Source organism: Anas acuta, chromosome 15 (genome assembly GCF_963932015.1).
Source record: "Anas acuta chromosome 15, bAnaAcu1.1, whole genome shotgun sequence".
Taxonomy (NCBI): domain Eukaryota; kingdom Metazoa; phylum Chordata; class Aves; order Anseriformes; family Anatidae; genus Anas; species Anas acuta.
This window is the reverse complement of record NC_088993.1, coordinates 16764498-16783737: the sequence shown is the minus strand read 5'-3', so window position 1 is coordinate 16783737 and position 19240 is coordinate 16764498. Positions and strand designations below refer to the sequence as shown.

The 19240-nt window shown below is 45.5% G+C and overlaps 1 protein-coding gene across 1 annotated transcript; it reads left to right on the top strand.

The window, feature by feature from the left end:
* The first annotated feature begins 3444 nt into the window (after nt 1–3444).
* LOC137864902 (mesothelin-like) lies at nt 3445–17991 on the top strand. Its single transcript, XM_068699506.1, has 23 exons — nt 3445–3565; nt 3864–3949; nt 6101–6141; nt 6462–6483; nt 6610–6637; nt 6971–7142; nt 7497–7712; nt 7818–7988; nt 9009–9155; nt 9309–9358; nt 9883–10003; nt 10325–10410; nt 10987–11116; nt 11248–11438; nt 12188–12278; nt 12779–12890; nt 13143–13327; nt 14127–14273; nt 14505–14638; nt 15312–15439; nt 16067–16161; nt 16759–16948; nt 17438–17991. The coding sequence occupies exons 2-23, from the start codon at nt 3880–3882 to the stop codon at nt 17530–17532; spliced, it is 2622 nt and encodes an 873-aa protein (XP_068555607.1). The 5' UTR covers nt 3445–3565; nt 3864–3879; the 3' UTR covers nt 17533–17991.
* The last annotated feature ends 1249 nt before the right edge of the window (nt 17992–19240 follow it).

Sequence of the window (19240 nt, the reverse complement as noted above, 5' to 3'; positions counted from 1 at the left end):
ACCTTAGGCCACAGGCTTTGCATCACTTCTGTCTTTATCCCTTCTGTCAACTCTAGTCACAGCCCTTTGCAAGGGATTCCCACTGCTCACCCGACTCTTACAGCAAGCTGGGCCTTTCCTTGCCCCACCAAAGAGATTTGCTCTAAGCTGAGCCTTAACCTTATCCACCTTACTTTCTGGTTCTCTGTCCAGAAGAGGCAGATCTTGGAGATCTTCCTAAAAGCTGCTGTTGTGCCTGCCACCTTCTGACCTGTTTGATGGGGATTCACCTGTGGTGCGAGCATCGATCGGCTGCCCCGGGGTGCAGGACCGAACCGATGGGAGCCCTGGCTTTTCTGGGAGAGTGCAAAGGCCCTGTCATGAAAATTATGGGGAAGTCCAATGATTTTGGGCTGAACGGGGTGTGTGGCGTGCATGGTGGAGCTGGGATCGAGGGAGATTTACTGCCTGCTGCCACACCTGGCTTACCATGGCAGGAACACCTCGGCAAACAGTTGTACCATTTGGTGCTGAAGAACTCGTGAGCTGCACTTGATGCTGCACACTCAGGGTCAAGCCGGGTGAGAAGAGGGTTTTCAAGGTGCCGACTCATTCCTCCATGGCACAAACTGCAGCTGAGACCTGGCCCGCTCCTGCCCACCCTCTGCAGATTTCATTGACTTCCCTCCTGCCCTGACCCTTCAGCGTGAGCGATGAGAGGTCAGGATGCAAAGCTGGGCTACGCTCCCCACATGCTATCACAGGGAAATTCATGCACTTGGGAAGAGAGAGGGGTGACATGAAGGCACTGGATTATTTTCCATCTCAGGAAACAGAGAGGGAAGAATGCAAGAAGGCAGAGGGAGGTCTCCACAGTAACTGCAGCGAGCTAGAAGTGGTTGTTTTCACAGGAGAGCTCCAAAATCCTCCTACATGCCTATGCAATGGCAGCCTGGATGCACCTCTGTCAGCCCAGGTATTTGCAGTTGCACCATGGTGCAAGGGGAGGGCTGAGACCTCTTCCAGCTCTTTGCTTCTTGGGCGAGAAGAGATCTCTGGTTGTCTCCCACCAAGAGGGAGTTTTACCACCGCGTGCGCTCTGTTCCCTTCTGTTTGCAAGAGACCTGAGAGGCCTGATGCTGCGAAATGAGGAAGGTTCACAGAGGGTGGGGAAAGCAGGGCTTAGGAAGGGAACGAGGTGCAAATGAAATTAATGACAGGGAGAGCTCCGCTTCAGGGGAGGTGGTAGCGGAGGGTGTGCTAGGCTCTGTCCCCTGAAAGACTTGTCTGCCTGGGTGCGGGCTGCAAATTCTTCCTTAGTCACAGTTGCTATCTGAATTGCTGCATGTTGCTGAGAATATTTTAGGAGTGAAGCTCCTAGACCACGTCCTCTCTGGTTAGCATGGAATTATGGCATAAAATCTGCTTTTCTAGAGTCACATCACTTTGTGAGAGGTTGTGATGTTCTCCTCACTGGCCATCCACCAGAGGGATCTTCTCCTGCCCTGAAAGCAGTGCTGAGCCTCCTGCATTTCTGCGGCTGTGTCCCAGGCTGGGGCAGGCTGGCATCCAGAAGGTGCAGGAAAACCTGCAACAGACCCAACTGATCCCGTGCTACAGAGTGGTGTGGCTGGAGGTGGCATCACAGCCCAAACCCTCTAGCTGGAAGCCTATTTCAAGAGGTTGCAGCTCTTATTTACTCTTACTTGAGCAGATACAATACCACAAATCATCTCCAGCCTTATCCTGTGTACTAATCTGAATTTTTCTTTGGTATGAACACAAATGCCAGATACTGGATACTTCTGCTCAGCCACCTTGTGAACACAGTTAAGAAAAGTAAGTTTGTTTACAGACGAAAGTTCCTCCTTGCCTTTGTGAACCTTAGTTTCTTTCCCCAGAAGGGAGGGTGCTCTGCACACTTTTTAGGTATGCATGATTTCCTGACTAACACAGGCAGAAAATCCTGACCCTCTGCGTTGCCCCCCTCCCCTCTTTTCCTCATCCACGGCCAAGGCTCACTGTTGATTTTTCTGCTTTTCATCTCTTCCCTGTTTTTCTGATTCACCTCCTGATACCCTGGTGAAGAGCCGTGGGTCTGGCTGCAGATGGCGGAGGCGTGCTGTGCCACGTGCTCTTCGTTGCTTTCTTCATTTTGGGGACCTGCAGTTCTCCAGCAGCATGACCAGGGCTCCAGAGCAACACGTGCCTATCTGACCCCCCTTCCTGGCCAGCCTGCTCACAATGCTGTCTTTCCAAAAAGCACAAAAAGCGGTGGTATTTGAAGCCCGATTAAAGGTTCTTCCATCCATCTCAAGGAGACTTCATTTGGATTTTCTGGAGAAGTCTTCTTGCTTTGAACTGGGAATCCACGAACCTGACTATTTATAAAATTACGTGTTTCGAGTTTACATAGCTAGAGGTAGCTTAGATGGGTGCCGATGAGAGTTGCTTTCATGTTTGGCATCCTTTGGACTTCTGAGTCAGACAAACCACAAGTGTGAATCAGTATTCTTTTACTAGTTTCAAAATAGCTGATAAACATGTTAAGTGTGCTAAGAAAGCTGGGAGTGGGGAGGGAGCAGGGGTTTGGGTACGTGCCTTGAGTCAACACCAGCTTTTCTCTGTGTTGCCACAGACACCTGAGCTGTAGGTGGGCATGATGGGACAAGCCGGAGTTTGGGACACAACTGGCTTTTCAAACTTCTCTTGAAAGGCATCGATAAAGTGACCAAACAAAGATTTTTTCAATTCTGAGTACACAGAATTACTCATCTGCATCCAGAGAAATCAAGAGAGGTACTGTGGGCAATTTCGTAGTGGCTTGAGGACTCGGTTCTGAGGGTCAGAGAAACGAAGTCAGAACTAGATGAAAGAAAAGTTAATGTCCATTCCTTGTTAGAATCTGCAGCAGGTCTCATTTTCCTTACAAACTGACCTTTAGCTGGGAGAGAACACAAGTTCAGTCAAGTTGATTCCCCTGGCTGCTGATGTGCCGTCCTGGGGACGTCGTGGGGAATCCCACCGTGTGTTGTTCTGCCAAAGGAGCGGGACAAACCCGTCACGACATTCCTCTTCATGCATAAAGATCCCTTATAACCAAATGCAAGCTCTTTAAAAAGAACGTTGTTTACTTCTTGGAGTAGAGCAGCCTGCAGGATTGGAAAGCCCGTAATGTCGTGTTGGAGGAACTTGGCACGTTTCTGGTGATAGGGAGACAGGGATCTCAGGGAGTACAATTCTGGAGCTGGAAGATGGTTGTGAATGGCAAATGGGTCCTGTGCAGGGCAAGGAAGGAATGCATCTATTCACTGCTCTTGTCCCTCCACGCAGCCTCTCTGTGGGCTCGGCGTTCCCTGTGGTGTCCTAGGGAATGGCAAGCATTAACAAACAGCACCCATTTATTTGTACTACTGAGCATTTGCATCTTCAAGGACTTACAGGTGTGTCCAGCGCTCCAAACCCATCCTGTAATTTCAGATGTAGTTTTGAGAAGCTGGAGACACACCCTGGTTTGCTCAGTCAAAAGCAGCCCTCTACAGCTGGAGACCTGCGCACTGAGGACGCAGCAACCAGCAGCTGGAAGGTGAGTGCCACCGGTAATCCTCCAAGCAGGGCTCTGCAAACTGATACTGTCTTCTCCCGGAGAGGAATCTAGCTTAACTATCTGAATTATCTCATGCAATGAAGTGTTTTGCCAGACTTAGCAGACCCTCAATAGCTTTGTGTGCTTTGGATCCAGTTTCAGATAGGTTTTGCGAAGCATGTTGATATGTGTAAGATCGTTTGCAAGATAGTTATTTGAACGAGCACCTTTCAACTCTCCTATTTTTATTTTTATAGTTAAGTATTATTCATATTCGATTTTTCTTGGCTGAAATAAGGTGATTCCTTGTGTGCATGGGCACCCTAAAGACCTCTGCAGAAATGTTGCCTTTGCTCCCACGGCTTGGCTTCCTTCTTTTGGTTGGTGAGTATTACCGTGAGGGTGACGGGTGTCCTGGGAGGATTTTCCTCACAAACAGCTGAAGCTGAGATAGCCCTTAAAAGGGAAGATTGTGCTGAAATGCCATTGAACGTTATTTAGGTGGTTGCTTGAAATCCCCAGCCTTTAGTCCTGCTTATTATTGTGTCTGTGAACTGAAATATATTAGTTCCTGTAGCAAATTAGCAATTAGTTTCTGCTCCTTCTACTGGAATATGCAGGTGTCTCTGGGAAACCCTGATGAAAATCTGATTTTCCAATTTTATATTGACATCTTGTACAGGGAGAGAAGTCTCTGCCCAGTAGAAGTACACGGGTTGCTTGTAAAAGTTAATGGCTCTTAATGCAATTGTTTTTAAGGCTGGCAGGTCAGTAATGCCTGTGGGGGACGGAGCTGGTCCTGTCCCTTATGGCTGCCGTGCCTGGGCACTAACGAGGCACAGGAGTGACAGCAGTGTTCTGGAAAGGCTTTGTTTCCAGAGCAATGGACACAAATCTTTGATGATTCATGACACAAGAGGAGCCTGTAGCCCTTACATAGAATTAGGATTGTTGTGATAGTGAACTGGGGGCCTCCCTGGTCTTGCAGAACAAGGAGCCAATCTTCCTCTTCCTCCTTTCCCACACGGATCTCTGAGCATTGCTCTTACAGGTCAATGGGATGATTTCTGTGCTTAAAGATAAACATATGTGTAAGACCTTTCCAAGACTGGGGCCAGAAGGCTTGGCTTTATTTTTCCAAGGTCCGATCCTGAGGTGAGGAGGAAGTGATTATTATGGGTGGAAACAGTCCCAGCTCCGTCTGCAAGCAGGGAAGCATGGCCTCTGGCACTGAGCTCTTGGTTACTTCGGGAACTCCTCTGGGACATTATCTAGGAGTAAATCTAATGTATGTTAGGATTAGAGGAACGTACCAGGCCACCTATGGGTACGGTTCCTTTGCCTGTTACTTAGTGGCAGTTCCCTATTAATTAAATGATTAAGAAGGTGTAGCAAGTAGTAATCAAAAAAGCTGTTACACTAATGAGGGACTCCTCTAATCCATCCCTACAAGCTGTTTGACAATCCCTTTGTTAATGTGGGCCACTGTATGGAGAACTCATTCACACCCCGTACACCACTGCCTTCACATCTCCTCCCCCTTCCCCATCACAGCTCAGTGATGAGGATCTCCCATCCCGTTGATTTGTGCCCAAATATTACCACGGGTTTGACTGGGACTGTCCTGGTCTTGCACAGCCTAGGCTTTTAGCCATAGGGTGTGGAGGAACCACAGGTCACGACACCATGAAGCACATCAGCATTTGGGGATCTTCTCTCTCTTCCCAGAAGGGAGAACACTCCTGTGTGAGAAGTACATGGACAAAAACGACTTAGCAATGACTCAGTACCACCCAAATTGGGCCCGTCAGCCCTGCAGTGTAACCTCAGGAGCTTAAACCATTGTCTTCTCCCTCTCACTGCCTCTGGTTTCATGTGGCATTTGTTGCAGACACTTGTTCTGTCCTGTCACAAACCAATGGAAGTCCCTGCCTTAATCTTTTTTTTTTTTTTTTCTTTTTTTTTTTCTGTACACAAGAGATGCTGAGCTTGGCAGGCTTCTAATCTGAAGTAAATAATGGTAATGCCAAGGAGAATTGAGTTTGTCCATGCTGGTTTGGTTTCTAAGCTCACATTTCACCGTATTTTGAACTTCACGGTATTGGGAGGGGAGATGTAAGTTTACTTTGGGAACAATGTGTGGAGTAGTGAAGTTGTTGGGAAACAAAGTGTAGGGTAGTGGAGAGCTTGCAGGGACCTGCCGAGAGCCAGCAGTGACAGGTTGGTTTCTTTTAGTAAATCCCTGCTGAGCTCTTAGGGCTGACACACATGGGCACTGCCTGTGCCCTGTGCAGTCCTGCAGCACTGGAGTCTTTTAATCCAGTGAAGGACTTAGCAGGAGAGGTGTGAAAAACAACAAAGGCTTGGCCACAGCTGACAGAAATGATTCTGTGAAATACTGTGTCCAGAATGAAGAACAGAATAATGCAGGGAGATGAGTGAGGTTCAGGACCTATTAAGCCATTTGGGGGTTGGACTGAGAATGAGCCCTCTGTCCTGCATTTGCTGCTAAAATCACACCACGTTGTCTTCCAGGTTGGCTGGCAGCTGATCCAGCTTCTGCTGAGACATACCTGGTAAGGCAAACTCTGTGTTTGAAGTGTCACCCATGTCTTTGCTTGCAAAGCACGTGGGGGTTGGTGGTCAGCGCGGTTTCTCCCGACAGCAGGGCATTGATGGGCATCAGCTGCCACAAACCAAATTAAGGGTGTTGTGAGGGAGGTGGGTGCTAACTGCCCTTCCTCTGATGTAGGTATTTGTGTGTTTTCAGGCCAGATCCAAGTACAAATGGTTGTAGGGTCCAAGCTTCTCTGTATGAAATGATCACAAATAACGCTGCGTTAACATCACTCTGTAGTTACACTGGTATCTCTTTTCTCTCTTTCTCCCTGCTCAGTGCTCCAGCTCCCCTGTCAATGGTGAGTTTCTTACCAAGTAATTTCCCTACATTTTTATGTAGGTAATATTCAAACGTGGTTCTGTATACGTTTTTCTATCACAGTGCCTTTATCTTTGTCTCTCTCTCTCTCTTTTTGGGAAATCAGAAACCACCGTGTGTGCTTCAGTGAAAAGGTATGTGAACCATCAGCAAATTACCTTGGCACCATTTCCCTGGGGAGTGTTACTGGTTTGTTGGGGATGTCACTTTGGGTGGCAGGAAGCCTCTGAAGCCTGGTGTAGCACCTTCCTCCCTGCAGAGTCCCAGAGCTGCCTGTGGGCAGGGAGAGCCCTTGTTTTGCTGGATTGAATTGCGAAGGGAAAATGGTTTCCTGGGGCACAGTGTCTGAGCCCCAGGAATCAGGGGAAATATGCACTGGAAAAGAGCATCCTCTGGAAAAAAAGAGGAAAAATCAGAGTCACAGCCTATCAGACTGGTAACCTCTCCCCCTTCTCTCCCACCTGCAGTCTCCCAGACAAATTCGTTTGCTACCTGAGCCCCTCTGCAGTGAGCAACCTGAGCAGAGACGAGGCTTTAAGCTTGGCCCACAGGATCACCAAGAACTGCCCGCTGAAAGTGACACACAGAGGAATAAACGGAGAGCGAGCTCCCTCCTTCCTGACAACAGAGGAACTGCAGGTAATCTGCTGTCCAGCCTCACCGCAGTTCTTCATGCAGCTAGACAGAAGTTTTGAGAATTGAGGATTCAACTCTTGTGCCTCCCATATAAGCTCCTAGAGCTCACCTTTGTGTTTTTCTTTTTGTTTGTTTTATTTAGTTTTGTTTTTGTTTTTAATTTATTATTATTATTATGGTGTCTGGCTGGTGCTTTATGATCTGCAAATCTCAGTGATAGAGGCAGTCCGTTCACAGGCACCATCACACAAATTTGAGGCAGAAAACCCAGTGATTTAAGACATCCAAAGCTTGTAGGATCAAATAGGCTCATCTCATTATTCTTCTGACTTTCTTTTCTGTATGGGACCTCTTCAGGTTGCTTCTTCTTTGGTGAGCAAGTTTGAGCATTTCACTCCTGAAATCCTGCATGAATTGGGCCAGGTTGCTGTTGGGCTGTCCGTATCCGACATCGAAAATAAAATAAGTGATGAAGACCTTGAAGCATCTCTTCCTGCCCTGGGTGAAGTTCGTGGCTGGAATGCTGACCAGTCCAGTGCTATTATCAATAAACTGCTCCGCTCTGGCTATCAGGTACAAAGGTTGAGGTCCAGAAATGCACCTTACACCTGGTATAGCTAGTTGCACAAATGATCTTTGGCCCTTTGTGTACTCATGCCTGCATGTATTTCCCTTCAGATTTCAGATGGACAGAGCCTGGCAAAGCTGGGGAGCTTGGTGGCTGGCCTCAGCAGCAGCACGCTTCAAAGTCTCCCTCCAGAAGTGATCTTGGAAGCCATTAAGTTGCCTGAGTTTGTCCAGCAGTTGGTGACCCTGCCCTCTGCTCTGAAAAGGACATTTGTGGAAATGGTGAAATTGTTTTTCTCTATGGACGTCACAAATTAGCAAAGCTCCCATGACTCACAGCCGAGAACACTGGTTACCTGGGGCCAGGCATTGGCACATACCTGCACACACACACACGGCATTCCCTCGGGGGTATTTGTCATTGCTAACCGGAGTGTGCAGCAGGACAGGCATCCCACGTCCCTATCCCTGGACCCGTGTAGATGTCCTTGGCTGCCAGCCAGTGTGACCTGTCAAGCCTCTTAGGGCCTGGGGCAGGAGAGAGAGTTTTTCTACAGGGTATATCTAGAAACTACTCCCCACTGAGTTGATAAGATGCTGTCAGGGAAAGGTCATTGCCATGGTTTGGGGTGAGACTGTGTGAGAAGTGAAGGCTGCTCTCAGGAAGCCCCTTTTAGGACAGACCCTAGCAATGCACTATACCATTTCCCAGTGTGACTGTACAGGTCTTGGACTTCTTTTCCCACTTTTCCCAGCCATGACTTTAACCTTCAAGTTGCATGTGCAGCATTTGAATTTGTTGTTATTCGTCCTCCCTCCTGTAGGAAAGCCACTGACCCGTGTTTGGTATAGCCTGTAGCATGTGCTGGGGCAACGGGGCTGTCAGGGTTGTGTGTGATGCCTTAGGGAAATAACATCTTCACCAAAGGATTGCTCTGCAACGTGCCTTCTGGAGTTAAGATGTTGTTTGGGATGTCAGAGAGGGAAGAAGTGTCTCTCCTTTCTGACCTACTAAAGGCTTTTAGGGCATAAAGCCAGGAGCCGGGGAAGTGATAGAGACAGAATCATCCCCTTTCATCAGAGCCTCAACTGTTAGCTCCATGCAGCTCTCCTAGTCTGATGCATGTGTCAAACAGGAAATATTTCGTATTAGGTCTTTGACAAATGCCCAGATGATCAACAGAGGAATTCCCCTGGCCTCTTTCCAAATTTTCATTTCCTCAACAGAAATTATTTTCGAATTGTTTATTTTTATGTATGTATGTGAATATACGTATGGTTTATTTGTTTGTTTGTTTTAAGATTTCTTCCAGTGTAAGCAACCCTGCTGAGTTGGTTAAACGTATCCCTGATGCTCTGGCTAGTTACATCCCAAAATCATCGCTTGTTTTTGAGGATGAGAAGCCCAGTATTGAAGATCTCAACAGAAAAATGTGGACCCGAGAACAGGTAAAATGCTAGCAGCTGGTGTCCTTCTCATCCCTCAGTGTCAGCCTTGGACATTGCAGAGCTGTGAGACCACTCTGCAAATCTGTTTGAAAATACAGGTGAATGTTGCAGAAGAGCATGGTAAACCACTGTCAATCTGGCTTTGCTCCACAGGCTGCCATGTTTTTCAGTGATGTGATAAAGAGAGAGCCTGACTTCAGCAGGTAGTGTTTTCTTACTCTCCTTCGGTTCTCCTTGCTTGCTTTGCTTGTGTTATCCATGTTGCCTTTGTCACAAATGCTGCCTCATCATTTTTAATCTATAGCAAGAGATGGGAAAACACCATTCAAACACAAACACAGGCACATAGCACCAAGGCCTACAGGGTTTTAGCTGCAAAATGTGCCTGTAAGCCAGACTTGCTTTCTAAAACAAGGCTTTATTTTGGTTTTGACGTGTGGCATGTAGTAAAAGCAAGTAGAGGAGACTGATCTTGTACATCAGGGCACAGCAGTGCAGCTTAGTGTGGAAAGTCTCCAGATTATGTTTATTCAAGAAGTGATGGCTCTTTGGTCTCCTACGAAATGCAAGACTAGCAATTTTGAGTAGATGGAGATTGGAGAGCATTAAGATTTAAGGATGGGAGGGGTTTATGCTTGTCATATTTGTCATGTTATATACAGGAGATTATAATTGACGTTTCTCCTGAAGTTCTTGCACCTCTGATTTGCTTTCTGTAAATGTACAGGCTTTCCCAGTCGGTTCTCCAAGGCTACACATGCGCAGTCGCCAATGAAATAGGAACAGAAAGAGTTCAGCAGCTGGCCAAAGTCATGAAGAAGAAGAATGTCCAGCTAGGAGAAGACCAGGTCAGTTCCTGTGTTCCAAAATGCTGCATTTGATATTGCGATGGAGATACCAATCAGGATTGTTCAGCAAGAACAAGAATGCTTTCAGCTTAAGGGACTAGAACGAATGTAACTGGTCTTGGGTCTCGATCACACTGTTTTGAATTTCTTCAGGGAGAGGCAAAGTCAAAACCCAGTTGGCTAGGTGTCTCAGAAACCAAAATCTCCAATTTCTGTCTTTTTATTTATTTCTTTAGAGTGGGGTAAAATCTTTATATTCATTTTTTTCTTGTGTTTCCATGCTGTTTTCTTTCTCTGATATAAACTCCGTTATCCTTTCAGCTGAGTTGCTTAGTGAAGATGGTGACGCTGCATGGGATTCCCAAGGATTTAGATAGCTATCCAAAAGACCTGTTGCTATTTTTAAGGTAAATGGGCTATGGTTTTCATCTTGTTGTGTTAGGCATTGGTGGGGAAAAAAAGGCGTGACTTTGTAAGCTGGCTGGTAATGACTAATTCATGTTTGACATACGTTTCCAATTTGTTCAGGCATCCTTACAGAAAAAAAAAATCATACTGTGGAAAGCTTTCAAAACAGTTTTAAGGTCCTTTCAGATTTAATCATCCTTCGTACTGGTAAAATAGAATGAAGCTCTTTTTAGATATTTCTGCCTTGATGTGAAACCACTATGGCTTTTTAGTAATTTTTATCCTCTCTGAGGGGGCTTTTCCCTTACAGCATCAGATGAAATAGACAGTGGAGTGGATTTCTTTGTTCCAGTAGCTATCCGCTGTGGTTCTGTATCCAAATCTTGAACAATTTTAACTGAGTCTCACAATAGAGTCCTTCAGCTGAAAACGAGTTTTTGAAAAATGTGGACTTCAGTCTTTGAGAAGAAACTGCATAGAGTTTAGACCATGTGTGTGGAAGACATTATATTGAACAGAGCTGACCAACTGTTTGATCTCACCCAGCAGAATTCACAGAGTGTTTGTCTTTCTAGCCCTTCAGACTACGCAGCAACAGGAAGCTGCAGGCAGTACTTTGCTAGTGTTGGGAAAGCCAATCTTGATCTTCTGCAAAGAGACTCGTCTGAGCGAAAACAGCTGCTGTTGGAAGCTCTAGCATGTCTGGTATGTGGTCAGGGGACAACTCTGCTCAAAGCCGTGGAGAGTCTGGGGTTGTCAGCTGTCAACAAGACCAAGAATGCTCTTCTACAGTGGTATCCAGTTCTATTTAATGCCTCTGTCTTGTATTGCTTTAGAAAATTTCTGGAACACAAGTGAACGAGGAAAATGCAGAGATTCTGGGTCATCTGGTCTGTGACCTGGGTGAAGAATACATTAGAAGTTCTGGTGAGAATTTGCTGGAGCAGTTGAGCCAGTGTGCATCTTTCCTACCTGATCAAGAAGAGGCTATTAAGAGTGTGATCAGCAGTGGTAACACTACGTTTGGGTATGCGTTTGTCTTCTTGGCATCTGTAAAATACTTCCCTAAAACAAAACCCTTGTCCTAAGTAAACTCCAGCTGACCAGCTTGATCATAAACTTGAATCATTTGTTTTAAATTTCACATTGGGCCTTTTATTTTGTTTTATCTGAACTTCTTTCAGTTGAAAATTTAGCCTGGAATTCAACTGAAAAATATATAGTTATTTCTGTCTCACCTGCAGTAGTTATCAAACCATTTTTGTGGTTTGTTTTTCACTAACCAAACTTATCTGAGATAGTCCTGATGAACACAGATGGGCTCTAGCTGTTTGTCACCTAACGGTTTTCAGAAAACATTCTGTTTCCACCTCCTAAACTGCCAGATGCTTAATAAGTCCCTTGCTGTCTCTAAGACACATTGTCCAAAGAGGCAAAATATTTTCCTTCCTGTGTCAAATGATCTAAGATCTTGGCACTGAATGGGCAATAGTAAGCAGTAGATACTCTTTGGTTTTCATGCTTAAGAAAATATTGTGTTTGTTAAATGCCATTTTATTATACAGCTGCCCTATTCATGTTACTAACAGTTGCTTCTGCTCCACTGGAATGAAAGTTGGTGTAACAGGAAGTGACTGAGAAGTTTCAAGATATAAATCTTCTACTTTCTTAACTTAAAATATTATAAAGGCATAATGCTGGCAGCTTTTAAGTTCCTTTTTTTTTTTTTTTTTTTAAAATCCTTGAAAGCTAATCCCTACTAATTTTTGTATGCAGGCCTCCTTCAGTGTGGTCAGTTTCTACCTTGAATGAGCTCGCTGGGTTGATTCCCATATTTGATCACAGCATCTTGCAGAAGATCCCCAAGGTGGGTTACTCATAGGGGTGTGAGGAGTTTGGGAAGCACTCCTAGGATCTGCAGTATAGTAGAAATATGACAGGGGTTGTTGACTGTGGTTGTTCATGCTTTCACTAGTATGTCTTCATCTAAAAACATGGTGCCAAAGGGGTCAGATGGTCTGTGAAAAGTGAGGATTAATAAAGTCAGAAGGCCTGCAAATGCCAACCCAGATCGCTGTAATCTTCTTCCTATAACTGTCAGAAGAGGACCAGAGGTAGAAAGCTGTAGTAACTATATACAGAGCTTTGTGAGGAGTGAAAGGCATTTACAGGGCATGGAATACGGTAGAGTTTAAGCATTTAGAAATTACACTATGGCAAACCAAGGAAAGGTCTCTAAACTTCTAGCAGAAGTCTAGCTGCCCATAGTATCTCAACAATAAGGCTTCTCATCTGTGTGAATAATCACTTATGCTGATGATATACCCAAGACTGGAAAATCTTCCTGATTAAACTCTTTCTTTGCAGAATGCTTTAACTCTTTGGCTGAAAAACTTTGCACGTGATTCGCCTTTGTCAAGGGAACAGCTGGCCACCATTGTTGAAGAACTCCTGCCTGCTAGGCACAAGCGTGCTAGTGGTATGGGAACCTTCTCTGATCCATAACAGCAGTGTTCCCCCTGGTATTGGGGTTGACCCCAGTGCCTGTGGGACTCCCTGAATTTGTCTGAGTTGAGCTATGAAATAGTTGGTGGTAGGTTGCCCAGGAGGAGTATGGAACAATGACTGCATACCTGTCTACCTCCATCTTTATGGAGAGCACTCAAAGCTTGAAGCAAAAGGATTTAACAAGGGGCAGTGGTGTTAGTACATTTAATACTTTCTTCAACAGGTTGCCCAGACAACAAGAAGATAACAGACGCAGTTCTTAACGATGACATGATGCCTGTTAAGTATACAGCTGAAGAGTTACGTGCTTGCCTGAAGAATGTCTCTCTGGAGAATCACCTCTCTCAAATGCTGGACTATCCCTTCAGTAAAGAGCAATTGGCTGTGCTAAAGGAGAATCTGGATCAGGTAATGCCAGGCTGAAGGACGACAAATTATCCATTGATAAGATTGCTCAGGGACTTTTTCAGTTGAGTTTCAATGTTTCCAGGGACTGAAACTCCACCATCTCTCTGCACTCCTCTTCCAATGTTTGACCACCTTTACTGTGAAAATAGATTTTTCTTAATACCTATTCAGAATTTTCATTGCTCGTTGACCCTTATCATTTCACCACACACCTCTGAGAAGACTGTGGTACCATTCTCCCTATAATCTCCCAGTAAGTAGTTGAAGATGGTAATTAAATCCTCTCCTAGCTTTTTCTTGTTCAGATTGAAATACCCAGCTTCCTCAGCCCCGCCGCTCCACATCCTATGTTGTGCCTCCAACTCCTCAGCCAGCATGGACCTCTGCTAGACTTCCTAGTGTTTTCTAGACTTTGTCAAAGTCTTTAGTGCATCAGGGAGTCCCAAACTGGATGTAGTACCTAGATGGGGTCTCACAAGAGCCAAATGGAGGGGAATAATCACTTCTGATCTGCTGACTGTGCTGATGGTCCAGTGTTTGGTTAGTCTTCACCACTTCAAGGTATACCTCCACTCATGTCTCTGTTGAGTCAATTTGCATTGCTGCAGGTTTTGTTCCCTCCCTGGGGCCTGCTTGCCTGAGCTGTCATACAGAAAAATGCATGACAGATGTGCTCAAGTAATCTCACTGGCTTTGGTTCTTCTTCCTTGCAGGCCTTTTAGGCTTTTCCACAGTGATCTTGCAAAGAGCATAGACATGACAAAGAGCATTCATAGCAATAACAACAGTCTTTCCACAGACATACCCTGATGGGTATCCTGACAGTCTACTCTCCAAACTGGGCTCCTTCATTAATACTGCCACCCCAGAAGAAATTAAAAGATGGAGGATAACTTCACCTAACACTCTGGCTTCCTTGCTAAAAAGACTGCCCAAAGATGAACAGGTGGGGATTTCAATTTGCTTCCTGCCTAGGTTTGCTTCCTTGTTTGGGAACTGCTGGTTTAGAACTGGCTTAGTGGTTTCAAAGATGGTTGGTCCATCTTTGAAGTCCAAACAAGTAGATTTAAAACGTTTTGTTTTTATTGTGTAATTATTGCATTTGTTTTTCTTTTGAAGATGAAACCATAGATGCTGGCTAAAATTAACTTCTGAAAAAAAATAATTGTGTTCCTAGGCTATTGCACTGATTGAACGTTACGTTACCTTGGGAAATCCCTTGAACGCCACTGCACTGGAAGCAATTAATAGAAAAGACTTGTGCCTTCTAAATGCAACCGCGCTGAATAGGATAGACTCCAACGCCTTGAAGTGAGTCAAATATTGCGATGCTCTTGGCTGCTTGCAAAAACACTTCTGCATCAGCAAGTTCAGTTTAGTTTCTCTGCACTCAGTGAAAGGAAATCTAGGAAGCAACTCAGTACGTGCTTTGTGTCTGGGTTTAAAAGCCTGCTGTTCTCCATTCTGCCAGGAAGGGCTCCAATTTGCAATCAAATTTTTTTTCACAGAATCACAGAATGGTCTAGGTTGGAAGAGACCTCAAGATCATCGAGTCCAACCTCTGACCTAACACTATAACAAGTCCTCCACTAAACCATATCGGTGACAACAAAAAACATGGTTTGCAAGCATGTTTTTATCTAAAGGCAAAACAGAGTTGATGACATTTACTTTCCTCTGAAAGACTGCTAAATGAAATTAATTAAATAACTACATCTTTTCAAACACACAAACTTATCGTTACACCATCAGAGCCACCATTACTTAGAAGACATATCACATTGAGCAGTAGCCTGAGTCTTTTTTTTTTTTTAATTTAGCTTCTCTCCATACCTCTTCTATCTACTGGGAAATACCTGGGGTTATATGGAAGAGGAGGTAATCTGTCCTGTGTAGAGAAGCCCAGAGAGATACTCAGAATAGTTCAAAAATTATTCACATTGAAAATAATAAAAACTCTTCCTAAATGTTCATTTTTCTACAGACTGGTTTCTCTGAATTTTTCATCCTGTCCACAGTTTACGAAAGACATCTTATATGCTAAAGCAAAACGTGCTTTCTCAGACCAGCACTATTTACCTTCTTACTATAAGCACATTGAACCATATCTAGGTATGTAAAAGAACAATCTTTTACAGGGAAAGAGGGGGGTCTTAGTCAGAAGCTGAGTGGGGATCAAATACCATCTTAAGGTTTGGGAATTTTCAAAGCCAAACCGTTAAATGTTCTGGAGGGTCTACATCCTTTTCCAACTTGTAGGTGGGCTTAAATATTATTGAAAGAATCTGTACCTGACTTAGAATTCCCCAAATCAATTGCCCAACTGTCACAGGGAAAATCAGACTCTGGGCTTCTGGAATGGGTAAAGTCTGTTAGGACCCCTGGAAATCCAGCTGCTCATGCTTAATGCTTATCTCACAGCCATTCCCCACGTCAAAAAAATCAGATTTTCCCTGTTAACCCTATTCACAGCCTCAGTAAACTCTTCTTCCCCCTCCCATCTAGCGTCTGGCTTTGATGCAGACTGATTTAATGGCCAATATCATAAAACCCTGCAGCAAAATGAACTAGCATCTTTTTTTTTTTTTTTTTTTTCAGTTGGAACTTACTCCGTTAGCAGCCCCAGCCTAATAAATTTAGAAGACATCACTGTATCTCCAGTCTATACAGATACACATCACTGCTAATTTGAGGGCTGATCTCCATGCTTGGAATAAAACATTCTCTTTTTGGTCACAGGTGGAGCTCCTGGTGCGGATCTCAAAGCCCTAAGCAAGGACAACGTGAACATGAGTGTTGATACTTTGGCAAAGTTAAGAACAGACTCTTTGATGGTGAGCTGAATGTTGAAATTGTTTCACTCCCTGCGTGTATGCCGTGCTAAGGGGTTGTTTCTGGTTGCATTGTCCATTGGTGTAAATCTGGAGTCATTCCATCACATTCAGAGTGATAATTGACTAGTGGAAAGTGGAGAACCAACCTGGAACTTCTGAAGAGGTTTGATTTGGAGTCATACAAGGATGCTTACCCAATCTCACTGGGGAATTTCTTTAGTCCAAGCTCTCAGAGCAGTAGTAGGAGCCTTCCACTAGGCTACAGTACGCAGCTATGTGACAAATCTTCTAACAAGAGCGTTAGCAGTAATATCATCAATTTTAGAAGAAAGCCTACTGACCTGGGCAAGGACTGGGGCCCTCATGTGGGTCAAGGGGATGTGTCATGAGAGGACAACAGAAAGAGGCTTTGAAGAATCACTGTGTTTATTCCCCTAACCAAAGGCAAGATTATTCCAACTGAAACTACTCACTGGAAGTTTGTCTTTCTCGTTTTTAACACTTGGGCTAATATAAACTTCACCAGTTCCTTGAGCAGAGGTATTGTTGCCATTTCTGCCTTTACAGCTGTAAGTCTTGCTGTTTGATTTCTCCTAGAGCCTGACGCCTGCTGAAGTTAAGGGCTTGCTTGGGGTAAATATTCGTGATCTGGTGAAATGGCAGAACAAGTCTCCCATCCGGGAGTGGGTCCGAAGACAGAAACAAGCAGAACTGGATAAGCTGGCCATTGGGCTCACTGGGGGAACACAAGAAGGCTACATAATCATCGTCACACCTCAATTTCAGCGTACGTAGTATGTTAGGGCCTCTGATTGTCACGCTTTAAATATTTATTTTGGGGCCACAGGAAGGAAAACCACTGCCTTGTGGAAATGGGGTGCCTTTGGCAGTCTGTAAGAGAAGTGAGTGTGCACCAAGCTGATGCGGGCCCTGAATCAGGGACCTTGCTTGAGATGGTTGCTTTGGGCAGCACTGCCAAGCAGTTCTAGTCCTGTTCTCAGCTGTGCTGTTGGTCTGGGCTACTGCAGACCCCTTCCAGTGGCACGTGTCACTTCCCAGCCACCCAGCCCCTCTAAAACGTTGGGTAGTGCTCACCTGCTCCCTTCGCCTCCCTGCATGGGGGGGAAGTAAATTCAGTTCTGCCAAGGATGATGGCTGCTTACCAGTTAGAAAGCCAAAGATCTTCCCCAGATGTGGCACAAAGGGAACTTCTCCCCACGGGGAGTGATTCAGTTGTTGGTTTCTTTGCACTGATGCCTCCCTCTTTTTCCTCTAGCACCATCCTCATCCACTCTGGGCACTGTGGCTATGGCAGCCCACCTCTTCCCTGCTCTGCTTCTCAGTTTCCTGATGACGATGGCCTTGTCTTGAAAATCTTCTCTCAGCAGGCAGCAAGACGAGGGGGACCAGCCTGTGACCTGCTCTGAGGCAGGCCAGCGGGATAAAGGGGGACTCAGTGCTAGCAGACAACTGCTACGTAGCCCGGTGCTCATTGCTAGGTGCTTTTCTCTTTCAAATCAATAGAAAAAAAAAATGGGGTTCCATCTGAAGGGAAGATTTCAGACCCTTCAGAGCAGGATCTTTTTTTCCCTTTGTACAGACCAAGCCCAGGTTATACCCAGCCATGCTGCTGCAACAAAACCAATATCAATATTTCATTGTGTAACCCTGGTGGGTGTAAGGGTGAGCGAATCAGCTGTTCTGCATGTTAACAATTAAATTTCTCAGAGCTTGATCTCTCGACACTGCCAGGACCTCTGAGTGGGAGTAAAGTTTTCCGGCTGGTTGTAAAGAAATGGTGGAACTAAGTAAAAAATGCCAGAAGCAAAATATGAGTGTCTGTTGTCTTTTCTCCGTTTGCACTGCCTGCACCATAGTGTCTGCAGGTATTGGATCAAATTAAGTGTCTGGGAGCCCCAGACAGGTGTGATAGTTTTCTATTTGAAAATCTGACTGCAGAAATCTAAGGGCTGAGTCTGTTCTCAGCTTCCTCGTGGGACAGAATCATAGAATATCATAGAATCATAGAATATCCTGAGTTGGAAGGGACCCTTAAGGATCATCAAGTCCAACTCTTGACACCGCACAGGTCTACCCAAAAGTTCAGACCATGTGACTAAGTGCACAGTCCAATCTCTTCTTAAATTCAGACAGGCTCGGTGCAGTGACCACTTCCCTGGGGAGCCTGTTCCAGTGTGCAACCACCCTCTCTGTGAAGAACCCCTTCCTGATGTCAAGCCTAAATTTCCCCTGCCTCAGCTTAACCCCGTTCCCACGGGTCCTGTCGCTGGTGTTAATGGAGAAAAGGTCTCCTGCCTCTCGACACCCCCTTACGAGGAAGTTGTAGACTGCGATGAGGTCTCCCCTCAGCCTCCTCTTCTCCAGGCTGAACAGGCCCAGTGCCCTCAGCCGTTCCTCGTACGTCTTCCCCTCCAGGCCTTTCACCATCTTCGTAGCCCTCCTCTGGACACTCTCCAACAGTTCAATGTCCTTTTTATACTGTGGTGCCCAGAACTGCACACAGTACTCGAGGTGAGGCCGCACCAGCGCAGAGTAGAGCGGGACAATCACCTCCCTTGACCTACTAGCGATGCCGTGCTTGATGCACCCCAGGACACGGTTGGCCCTCCTGGCTGCCAGGGCACACTGCCGGCTCATATTCAACTTGTTGTCTACCACGACCCCCAGATCCCTCTCTTCTAGGCTGCTCTCCAGTGTCTCATCGCCCAGTCTGTACGTGCAGCCAGGGTTTCCCCGTCCCAGGTGCAGGTCCCGGCACTTGCTCTTATTGAACTTCATGCGGTTGGCGATCGCCCAGCTCTCCAACCTATCCAGATCCCTCTGCAAGGCCTTTCCACCCTCAACAGAGTCCACAACTCCTCCAAGTTTGGTGTCATCAGCAAACTTGCTCAAAAAACCTTCTATTCCTACATCCAGATCGTTTATAAAAAAACAGGCGTAAGAACTTTGTATAAGGCTTTCAGCATATTTTTTCCACTCATGGGGGATTTCTGTCTGAAAAAGCCCTAGTGCGAACTGTACTTTGTCAGAATCTAGCCCTTGAAATCCGTTTTTCTTT